General features: G+C 35.3%; 1 protein-coding gene across 1 annotated transcript; it reads right to left on the bottom strand.

Annotated features, from left to right (window-relative positions):
• Window positions 1–2,451: 2,451 nt before the first annotated feature.
• On the bottom strand, window positions 2,452–4,175 carry LOC114460816 (uncharacterized; the record flags this gene model as incomplete). The annotated part of the gene is made up of 5 exons (XM_028442691.1): window positions 3,909–4,175; window positions 3,378–3,824; window positions 3,014–3,290; window positions 2,672–2,877; window positions 2,452–2,596 (listed from the first exon to the last, which is right to left on the bottom strand). Coding segments are annotated over exons 3-5 (625 nt in total), but the record flags the coding sequence as incomplete, so codon positions are not given.
• Window positions 4,176–12,856: the final 8,681 nt, after the last annotated feature.

Raw genomic sequence — 12,856 nt, 5'->3', positions numbered from 1 at the left:
CATTTTCTATCAGGCACAGTGAGACAGGCTGAAATCATTTGTATCTCCTGATAACATGTTCTGGTCCACAGTCCTGTATCACCATGTGTCTGTGTTGAGAATGTCTGAATAAATGCTATGAAGTTATGATGATCAACAGAGGCTGAATAAAAAAATACACCAATATCTAAAGATCAGATCTCCTGTGTAAAGGAAAGTGAGTTACATCAACAACTACTGTGGGCAGTGCTGCAGTAAGTTCATCAGAACATCATTGAGTGAAAAAGGTGGATCTGAGTCTGACAGTGTGTTCAAATGTTCACAGTGGTGTTGATTTTACTGTATCACAAGTTGGACACATTGATCTAAAGACTGAATTACAGCGTGTTTGAGTCTAGAACCCAGAGAGTATTTAGCTAACATTTAGTTAGCAGGCTGGTCGCCTAGCAACATTACACTTTCATAGAAAAAGGAGAATATATGACATTGTCAAGCAGATCTATGAATACTATTAACTTTAACAACACGTAATTTACAGAATAGCAAACTGCATTTATTTAGGTAGACATGTTATTGTTATTATCAAATTATATATCATTTAGGGCTCTATTGTGTCTGCTTTATTTGATTTACAAGGTATATATGAATTGTTTAATGTGTATTAAGTTTAATATTTAAAATATAATTATTTTTATTTGTTAATTTAGATTTTGTGTATTTTGCTCAAACTGTCTTTTTAGTGTTAATCTACTCTCTGGATTATATTAGTTTTGTTGTTAGATTTAGATTAAGATGAAATTAGATGTTCTGAAAACAACATTTAATTATCGTATGTTAGAAAAGAACCATGAAGCAATCTTGAAATTAGTAGTTTTAGACTAAAAACAAGCAATATTGTCTTTTTTTTCAAGCTGTAATGTTTAGAACAATTTTCTTAAAATCAGAAATATTCACTTATTTTTGGCCTATTTAGACCTGATTATTGTAAATAAGAAAAATTAGCTTAGTAAATAAAACTTGAAATAGGAACAGCTATTCCAAAAACAAGCACATTTCACTTAAATATGATAATGTTTACAAGAAAATAATGCTTAAAATCAGAATTTATTGAAAGACAATTTACCTTAAAATAAGAGTTAAAAAACAAAACAAACATTTGAGACATATCTTTCTACACTTTTATTGTGCAAAAATCACAATGTCAAGACCACAAACCAGAGCAATAACCAATAGCCCCACACGACTGTAGTTTAACATCATTGAACAGGAGCCACATTTTAAAAGGCTGAACTACTTAAACTAAAACTGATGTTTAAACTGTCTTAATCATGAAACTTTCTCCATTCAGCCATAGATTTTTTGCAGGAAGTAGTCATGTCCTTCTCATGGATGGCATCTAACAAAACCTCTGTCTGTAGCACAGACAGGAGGGTAGCAATGCACTTGGGATATGTGAGGTGAAAGGTGTAATAACAGCCAAGAAGATACATCACGCTTTCACTGAGGTCTTCTTTGGGGAAAGTCAGCAGAGGAACTGTTCCAATGACCAGGATGCAGTTTGTCTCACAGACAATCACCACAGGGCTGACCAAGGGTCTTGATTGAAGGTAAGTGTTGGGGTCCTCTGCTGACTAAAACAAACAATTCATTAAATCTTCACCCAAATATATAAGTTTGAACAAAGTACATGATAATAGAAACACTCCTTAACAACTGTGACACACACAAAGACGGAACTACGTCGCCCTCGTCCGACAGAGCAGTGATCGAATTCGAACCGAGCCCGATAGGCATTAAGATATTTCTAAATAAGTTCTAAATATTTGTCCGAGCCCGACCGAATCCGTTGGGTTCCGACAGGTCCCGTCGGACTTCGGTCGGGTTGCAGCACTCTAATATATACACAGGTGCTCGTCCTATAATTAGAATATCATGAAAAAGTCACTTCTGTTATTCAACTTAAACTGTGAAACTAATATATGATAGACTCATTACATGCAAAGTGAGATATGTATAGCCTTTATTTGTTATAATTTTGATTATTATGGCTCAGCTTGTAAAAACCCCAAATTAAATATCTCATAAAATTTGATTATTTTGAAAATAGACTGTAAGCCATAATCATCCAAATTATAAAAAATAAAGGCTTGACATTATGTCACTTTGCATGTTGAGTCTATATCACATATTAGTTTCACATTTTAAGTTGAATTACAGAAATAAATGAACTTTTTCATGATATTCTAATTATATGTGTGTGTGTGTGTGTGTGTATATGTATATTTACCTTACCTTCAAAATGTGAATCAAAGCATCACTTGGGTGTCCCAACCTCTTCGGCAGAGCTACATGCGAAGGGAACATCTGAGGCAGTACTTTCAGGACAGCAAGTGCATTCTTTACTGTTTAATTCTTAACCTAATCATTTTAGGTCTTTGTGTATGTGGGTAACAGCAAATAAATCATCCTTACCTTGGTCCTGCAGTGGTGGTCCTATTATTTTTTTGAACACCCCATAAAACTGTGCCTGGTTAAAAAATCTCAGCCAACGTTTCTTCAGCTCCATTGTGAAGAAGGGGTTTCCTTTATCAAGGATTCGCTGGAGTTCATCGATGATCTAACAGTAGAAATTTAAATTAAGAGGCCTTCGTTCAAGTGAAATATACAAGTTAAGTGAGAAAAAAATACTTACATGGCCAAGTTCTTTAAAACATGGATAAGCCTGCAGTATCTTCATAGGCCTGTCCTGTTCCTTCATCACATCAGAGTCAATGAAAGCTCGTCTAGATTGGAACTCCAATTCCAGCAGCTGGGATACATCTTCCTTGTTGGGTTTGTTCTTAGTTTTGTACAAATCCTGCAGAGTTTTATAGTGTCTCGCTTGGCTCTGTGGGCTCTCTGGGAACACAAACAAAAATGATATCAAAAGAAAAGCAATACACCAACTATTTATAACACGTGTTGACAACATGACATACAAATGAAAATATTACTTAAGCATTTAGTAAATGTAAAAGTAAAGTCAAATTCTAACCTCTAGCACTAAAGAGATCCACCTCTTGGGAAGTACTTGTAGAAGGAGTTGACTTCTCTAAGATCACAGTGGAGGAAGACGACGAGGCGACTGATGAAGCAGCTGAAGAGACTGAAGCAGGGGAGGAGAAAGGTTCATCACTCTCTTCAGTGCACGTCGCCTGGCTGCTCTGGAATTTGAGGCTTCTAGGTCCTTTTCTTGATGGGGTTGGACCTTGCTTCTTTTTTGGAGTTGTCACATTCTGAACCCTTTTCATCAACTGCTTCTTCACCATTTCCTAAAATAACAAAACAATAAAAACAAACTATTATTACCATTGGTAACAGATTAAAAAAATAATTCCTCAACAAAATGAGAGACTTACCCATTCAGGTGTATTGGACGTAGACTTGTCTCACAGCATTGGGTAGTATTCTACTAGACGCTTAGCCATGGCAGTCAGTTCATGGGAGCCTGGGTACTTAAAATCATCCTCGGACGCTCTTTTCATAGCAATCATGCCTGTTACTGTATTCCTAATGAGTCTACAGCGCAAGTCTTTTGGCATGGTGTAGTCTTCGTGTTGTCCAGCACGCTGCTTTTCAAAGTAAGCACTTCTTGCTAGTTCTAGTTCTGTGTCAGTGTATATGACATACTCTGGACTAATGAGCCGAAGCTTTTTAGTGGCGCCAGAACAATCTTTGTGTTTAGGTTTTGGAGAATTGAAGGGTGTTGGAGAGCTGATGTTGCTGTCAGAGGAGGAGGAAAACAAAGGCGTAGATGGGCTGTCTATAACAGAAGTGTCAAGAGCGGGGCGATCCAATTTCTGACTCTGCAACATAAACACAACAGACATTTGGCCTCACTTCTAACAGTTAGGGGCAAAACTCTTATACAAACAATAAATACAGCTCACCTCCATATCCACATGAACAAGTTGCCAAATGTGTCTTCTTCTTAAAAAGTTTTCTGACCCAGGAAACAGGTCTCGCAAATCCTCCTTAGTGAGGCTGGTCAACATGGCCATCTTCACACCAGCAGCTAATAAAAAACAAATATTTGAATAAATATGGCAGTTATTAAAGTTTAAACTAAATATTCTAATCAGCTGTATAAGTGTGCATTACCTCTGTTGATTGAAAAAGCAAAAATCTGTATACCTGTAGCACACTGACTGAATTAACATTACTGACAAAACCGTAAAAAAGAAAGAAATACCAGTACCACAAATAAAATGAGTGACAAGTAACAAATTCCAAGGTTAAACACAAATCAATCAAAAGTTGAAGTAGTCTCTCAACACATGCGAAGCGTTAGCTAGTTAGCATTTAGCATGTTGCTATAAAAGATAATACACAAATTTTACCTCTTAATACTGAAGCTGATATACTGTCCATCTCTGGATATGTTTTGCTCGCCCCATCTTCATCCATGTTGGAGCTATAGGGGAGTGGTGGCCTAGTGATTAAGGCTTGTAATTGGAGGGTTGCCGGTTCAAGCCTCACTTGGGCCATCACTGTGGGATGTTGAGCAAGTCCCCCAACCCCGAATTGCTCCCCAGGTGGTGCAAAAATGGCTGCCCATTGCATCCTCAGGGATGGGTTAAATGCAGAGGACAAATTCCATGTATATCATGACATTAAATGGCCAGTTAAAGGCAAAACCCCCTGATCTTTAATCTTCAAGATGTCCAGCAAACACCAAACTAAAGAGATGAAGTATTTTTTTTTTTTTTTTTTTAATATTCACCGCCAAAAAATGGGTTGCATTGGAAGATACCAATTCACTGAGCTGAGGGGGGGGGCGTTGTGGTAATGAAAAGTGGCATGGTGCAGTTTGTTTACGAATGTGATTCCGCTGTAGCTGTGGTTTCTTCATTCCTCTACCTAATTTGTGGTCTGTCCTTAACCTGACTTAAAATAATTCTCAAAATCCAAACACGTTGTTCCAATAAATGTTGTTTTTTTTTTTTAATTTGTTTTTTAAAAAAACAGTAAAAAAAAACAAATAATAAAAAAAAAAAAAAAAAGCGAGTGAGGTACGTACGTACGTACGGGAGTAACCTTTTTTTTTTTTATTTTTTATTTTATTTTTTATTATTATTATTTTATTTTACTTTATTTATTTTTTTTAGTCTTCATTTTTTTTTTTTTTTGCGGGTCTGTAGAGTTTGGGGAAGGTGAGGAGTTGACGGCGCTGAAGGTGAACTTCCTGTTTTTAATGTTATTCTGCACGTTCTCCATCCTACAAGCGTCCCTGCAGAAAGACAGTCACACACTCACTTTCTTTTCAATGAATGGAAGCAAAGAAAAGACAGAGAAAGAGTAACAGAGACTCTCAGCTGTGCTTTAGAGGTCAGAGGTCACAAACCACAAGTCACTCATTAGCTCACAGTGATTTTTAATATTTCTGCTCAACAGCCTTAAATCCAACAAATTACAACATAATTGAAGATTTTTATTTTCCATCACTTGAGTTTGGTTAAATTAAGTTTGGTTTAAACTTTAAGGATAAAGATAAAGATTTTGTTTCAACCGTATTTTAATTATTGCATTATTAATTATTCATAATTGCAGATATTTAAAAACAAAGCCATGTTTGTCACAATTTTTAATGAGTTAAAAATATTCATAAATATTAGGTTTGTGTGTTCTAAACCTGCTGCCAACATGTCCAATTATGGAAATGTGTGTTTTGAGTGATCTGTGATTTATTTTGATTTTACTTTATTTTCTGTTGGTTTTAGATTGTCAATGTTGTGTTTTAATCAGTTTTTGGATATATTTAATGTGAATATTATTATTATTATTTTATAAAAACAATCTAATCAGTCTTATTAAGTAAAACACTTTACATTTAGGGCAGAAATAAATCTACTTTATTTACATTATAAACAATAATTCCCAGTACTGTCCATTTTAACATTAATCTGTTGTGTTTTCCTGCAGATATGGATTTAAGTGAAGTGTCTGGTTGGATCTAATCAGAGAAGCTGTTGAGTCTGAGAAAAATAAAGAATAAAACATTTTAAATTAGCCTGACTGAGTGTGTAAATATATAAATGTAAGTTATTATATTATTTTAGTATCTATAAGTATTTTATTAACATGTCATTTTGTAGCTACTGGTACATGGATGAATCCATCTTGACAAGCATGTTACATGTGAACGTCTAAATCAGGGGTTTTCAACCACTGGTCTGAGGGTCACTTGTGGTTTAGAGAGTGAGGCTGTATATCACAGCAGAATTTTTTTAGTTTTTTCTGTATTTATCAGTGTAGGAAGTGACGTAGTCTCCGTATGTGTCGAACTGATGGTGTTTTCTCCTCCTTTGTTCTGTTGTTCCTCCATCTTTTACTGTGTGACTGAACACAGAGACATCCTGTAGTGATGTGTTTATACAAGTTGGATCTGATCCCATCATCAGACAGTGGAAAATACAACACTGCCAATGGAACTAACAACAGCTGGATTACCCTTGATGTAGAGACAAAACAAGGTGACATTGTGGATGAAAAGGGAAAAACCTTCCAAACACCTTCGAAAGAGGAACTATTCTTGAACTGGAGGAATGCTAACAACGTCTGGCAGGGAACAAGGCCAACAAAAACAAAGATAGAGAGGACAACACTGACTACAGATGGACGTTCAGAAGAAATCAAGAATGTTTGACCAGAGAGACATGTAAACCCATGTAAATTTGCGATGGTAAAACAGGGGACGGGACCCGGATAAGCAAACTGCTTCTCTCGTCTCCTTTTTCGGCATGTACAAAAAAAGAAAAAAAAAAAAAAAAAAAAAAAAAGTGAATGTAACCATGTCGGAAATAAACTGAATAAATAAATAAAAAATAAAATAAAAAATTCTCCATCTTTTAGACACAAATAACCTGAGCATCAACTGATGAACATGATAAACAAAAAACATTTCAAGAAAAAAATACTAAAGCTCATCCACATATAGGCTCAGTAATATAAACAATAATAATAAAAGAAATACATTTATTCTACTGATAAAGGCAGCTGCTAAAAAGGTAATGCAATCCCTGCATTCATTACTGTTGTCAATATATATATGTATATATGGCAAAATGGATAACTCCAATAGTAGGACAACACTAAGGGAAAGACAACACCACCTGGGGTATGAACTCCCAGGATCCTGGTTAAACAACCCTTATAGATGCTAACACAGGTTCAGAACACCACCAGCAGAACAATGGTTTCTTTAAATAGTTGGACAATTTGATTTAAACACACAATAGAAGTTTCACTGACAGTCACGTGGTCCACTCTGTAAAAAAAGAAAAGAAGGCAGGGAAGGGCTCACTGAGTCAGGAGGAACCTATGTGGGAGGTCTACGTCACCTGTGAAGATGCACACACTGCAAGGACCTCAACAAAGGGGGTGGGGGGGGTCTCCACCACTAAGCCCACCAAGGTGATCTCACAACACCTGCAAACATTAAACTAAAGACAAAGATCAAAAAGTTGACCAGGACCAACACTTAAAGTGGACCAGACACACACCACAATAATTATAAAGAGCTATTAGAGGCAAACATTGTCCTCAGTATTAATAACAGAATAAACTCATATTTGATGTATGGTCAGGTAAAAGTAAGAACAGACAATGAACAACATTAACAAAGAGTCAACTTTAAAAAGTACTGTAGAGATAGTGAATCCTGAGATGTAGTGTAGGGAGAGCGTCCAGCCCTAGCACACAGTATTGTTTAATCCATCTACACTGTCAGCAGATGATAGAGCAGCAGTCTTGGAACTACAAGTCACTGAAATATTAATAAACACAATAAGGCCAAAACAGCAGTAACAAGCAGTTAGTCTGTACCAGTGAGACATTTTATATCAGATTATTATTGTTTTTACACAGCGTAGCTTCACTGTTTTTATATCTTTTTAACCAACCTACATCTTTTTATTAAAAATAAATAAATCCAAGGCTCATCACTAATTAGAAATGTAAATAAAAACATTAACAACAAAGTCATGTTAGTGCGCTTAACAAAATATAAAGTCCATAGTAAGAAAGAAAAAACCCAACAAGAAGAAACTTTGAAGCCTATATTTACAATATACAGTCATTTTTAGCAAAGTGTCTTTAATAGGAATCAAATAAACACAAAGAACAAATATTTTATGATCTTTAATATTTCATCTTTCAAATAAAAAGTGTGATTAACAATCTACAGTTATTCTTATAAATGTTTTAAATATAAATCAAATTAACAATAACAACAAAATCTATTGTGATTTTTCACATTTATTTTTTCAAATAAAAAGTACAATGAACAATAGCAGTAATTATTATCATTTCTTCCATCTTTTATATTTTACATACTTGATAGACGTCATAGGAGGGATAAAAGCAAGTTTAAAAAATATTGAATATGATTAAAACTACAATTAAACTTATTTCTGTTAAATATTGTTTTATTTACATTACATCACATTTATATAATATATGCATCACCTTTGTAAATCTGTTTCAACATTTGTAAAAGTGTTTTTCTGTTTATTTTTTTAGATAATTATGCACATTTGTAAATTTGTTGTAGCATTGCATTGTATGAAATGTGTGTGTTTATTGATGGATGATGGACAGAATGCTGGATCACTACCTACTGCTGTTTTCAGGAGGTCTTGGTAGCTTTTCTTCTCCTGCAGCTCAGCTTGTGATGTCCATGCTGAACTAGCAACAAGTTCAGGCTGCTGCCACGCAGCAAACTCATTCTGATCACTTTTAATAAGAGGGCTGTTCCTCTGATACCACACATTTACAGCTTTTTAATCACATACTATGATACATTCTGAAGCCAAACTGGTGATAGCTCAACAACTTGTGTTTTTAATCAACTTATCAAGTCTCCCCGTGACCCTGAAAAAGGAAGAAGTGGGTCAGAAAATGGATGGATTATCAAGTCTATGAACAAAGCCTTTTTCTCTAATGTTTGAAAGCTGATGAAGCAATGATACTGGTCTGTAGTTAGAGCTGCTTATATTAACACTCTAATACATGGAACACTTTCACTGTTTGTTATTTATTACAAATAAACCACTTTGGAATGATTTATTGAAGACACACGACTTATTTTACTATATATTCTATATTATCTTGAATTAATAAAAAGTTAATATCAAAACAATAAGTTGACATTTCATAATGTATTTTTTTAACAATGTGAACTATTTATTTTTAATCTACAGAATGAAAAAACAATGAAGATAAAGTTTTATTGACTTTTTTTGGAATTCATCTGTGTTTCTTGGCTCAACAATCTCCTTAGTGAGGTCGTATCCAACATTCACCAAATACCTGTTAAATTTAGGATTAATATCTGTTATTCTTTCACTACATCATTACTCTTTATTAAATTATTTGGATAATCTGTTGTTCTTTATGATGATTACATCAGTCCATGTTTTTTAATGTTACTCTTATTCTGTTTTAAGTTTTCAGGTTAATATATAGAAATTGTGTATTCGTACGGTTGCCGTACGGACAAATCCAGGTGCTACTGGAACGTTTACCGAAGTACTTAGGGTTAGGTTATAACTCTATATCACAACAATTCTTAGGGTTAGGTTTAGTCTTAGTCACGTGACCTAAACTAGCCAATGAGGGGCGCTGCGTACAGATAAAATGTCGGTATATTGATACAAACCGTACAGATAGCCACTGCCTAATATGTATCATATTATTTTAAAGTTGTCATAATGTTTACTCATTGGTTTTTATATCATGTATGCTTATCTTCTGCTTCTTTAGGTTTATAAAGCTTTTATTCAGGACATTTATCTTAGTGCATACAGTCTCTAAGGCCTCAGTAATCCAAGGCTTGTTCTAAAGCTTCTGCTTCCTGCTCTTTGTTTAAAGGACAGTTTTTCTCATGTAGCATCACTAATGTGGACATAAAGACATCATAGACATTGTTTGGATGATCACATTGATAGATCTAAGCCCAGCTCTGGTTTATAACTGGAAGCTGTTCACTGATATCACTTCTAAATAATCCTCCATCTACTTTCCAATCAGCTGAATGTGTCCAAATGTTAATGATGGATGTGTCAGTGTCTAATGTGACTCTGCTTGGCTTTAGAATGACTAAGAACAGGCCACAGCTGTACATTGGATGTATAACATCACAAGTCTTTATGTGTCTGTTTGGATTCATAATATTAATAATGAAGTCACTCCAAACACTTTGTATTTTATTGAATCATCAGAGTTATGAAACATGTCAGCTAATGTGTTCTTCAGTGTGTCAATGCACCACCCTGGTGTTCTGTATATACAACTTTATATTATATTCATTTACACACTTAGACATGTGATTAACCTGGACACACCTCCACTCTGAGTCCACATACAGGGAGACTCCGCCCCCTTTTAATCAGTGCTGTTCATTAGGAATAATTCATATCCTTCTAGAACCAAAACAGGAACTCTTTCACTGTCTCAGATGTTGATACAACACTACATTTAAATAAAAAGCCTTATTAATGTAGAAACAATCTCAAACTAAAGAATTCTGCACTTGTTTGACTCATTTTATCAGAATTTGTCAGAAAGACATCATGACTGGATGTGAAAGCAGCAGTTACTCTAAAAGTCTATTTTTAAACTCCTTCAGCTTCACTAAACACTCAGTTTCCAGAGGAACCTTCACTTCCTGTTCTTAGATCCATCCAGTGGATGTTCTTCTCATGGGAACCATGTGTGTTTGATGGAGGATTATGTGCTATCCAATGAAAAGCTCTCCCTCTCTCTGACATGTTTCTCTGTTCAAAGAAATCCAGCACAGACAATAACACGTCTTTATTTAAAGGAACAAAGCTTCACTGGACATTTGATATCATTACATTTACATTGATTCAAACTTTATGTCAGAAGGAAGATTTAAGAAGAACTTTAGGATTTCTCATGGTTACATAGAACATTGTAAGTTCTAAAGAAAGGCTGGACAGGCTAAAGAACAGATTAAAGAACATTTCAGAGTTAGAATAAATCTATGAGCTGTAATCACAGAGTTGATAGAAATGTAAATATGGTGATAAAATGGGAGTGTTTGGACACTTTGGGCTCCCCTTCCCCTGATATTCATTCAGCACACTGCATGATCCATTCACAGGCTTTAGGCAGGGTTTCCCTGTCAGGAACCATTTCATCACATTCACTTCAACTGTAGAAAAACATACTTTATATAAAACACATCACATCTAAAATCAAGAACATACTATTATGTGATGTATTAGATACTCATTTAAAACTCATTACAAATATGAATCCTTTATAAACACAGAGAAAAGAAATAGATTCAAAGGTACATGATGAAGATGGTCTGTATTAACACAGCCTGCAGGAGAAAGTAAAAATGACAGAAAACATGAATAACTGCGTAAATTATAAACTAATTCAGTTGTAGATATCTCAAGTCCACTAAAAAACGAATAATTTTAAAATAAGTCCACCATATTTGCAGAGCTCACAGGTTTTCGATGCTGACATCACATGATAGGAGTTATTTTTAAACTCCAATTGTTGCAGGAACTCTCAATTTTTGAAAGTTATGCAATTTTTCTTAAATTATTCTACAACATTTTGGAAAATTAAATCAAAAGTCACTCATAACCTAAGGCTGGTTTTCCTATAATCTGCAGCCCTTTGGACCTCAAACTGGTCTGTATTTGAACCATCAACTAAAATGAGTCTGACAGCCCTGATATCGAATCTGTCATTAGTGTAAAATAATAATAATAATAATAATGTGAATCATCCTTCATATACATCATGTATGAATACAGAAGCTATAGAATGTATATCCTGTATAGAAAGTGAACAAAGGGAAACTTCTTCCTGCTTCCTTTCCAACTGATCATTGTATTGATCTTTTCTTTCAGACCACACCTTCAAAGATCAACAACTTCCTGAACTGTTGGTGTCCATTTTCCAGCTGACAGCAGGTTTATGTTGGAATCCTGTGCAGCCTGATCTCTGGGTTCTTCAGTCCAACACTGGAACCAGAAGGTGTCGTCACCATCCGTGTGTCGCTGGGATCTGAAGATGATTCCTGCTCCATGTCTCCATCCACACAGAGATGTGAGTGGAGAACAGATGAAGTGCTGAAGGTCTTCCCACACTCATCACATCTGAGAACATTCTTCTCATGAACTCGTTGGTGGTGATGAAGTTGAGATTTCCACTTGTAAGATTTTCCACATGTGTCACATTCATGAGGTCTTTCTGATGAGTGGCTGCTTTGGTGAGATTTTAACTGTTGATATGTTGTAAAAACTTTGTCACACTGGTCACAGGGACACACTTCATGTCCAGTGTGAGATCTCAGGTGGATGATGAGGTAATGTTTCTGTTTATATATTTTCCCACAGTGGTCACAGTGATACAACTCTGTTCTGGAGTGAGTCTGCATGTGCAGAGTTAAATGTGATCTTTGTGTGAAAGTCTTTCCACACTGTTCACATCTGTGAGCTTTGGTTCCACGGTGAATGAGGACATGATGACTGAGGGTTCTAGATTGACTAAAAGTCTTTCCACATTCATCACATTCAAACTTTTTAACTCCAGTATGAACGACTTTGTGATTTATTAAGGTAGAACTCTGGTTAAAAGTTTTTCCACACTGGTCACAGTTAAATGGCTTTTCTCCAGAATGGATTCTTTGATGTCTAGTGAGGTTTGATTTAAAGCTAAAGTCCTTCCCACACTGGTCACATGTATGTTTAGCTTTAACTCCAGCTTGGCTCTGCTGTTGAACTCTTTGCTCTAAAGTTTTTCTCTTAGATTTGTTTCTTTGTTGTGGCTGAGCTTCATGGTCCTGAGAACG

The sequence above is a fragment of the Gouania willdenowi genome, unplaced genomic scaffold, assembly GCF_900634775.1.
Source record: "Gouania willdenowi unplaced genomic scaffold, fGouWil2.1 scaffold_77_arrow_ctg1, whole genome shotgun sequence".
Classification (NCBI taxonomy): Eukaryota; Metazoa; Chordata; class Actinopteri; order Blenniiformes; family Gobiesocidae; genus Gouania; species Gouania willdenowi.
This window is presented reverse-complemented; position numbering and strand designations above follow the sequence as displayed.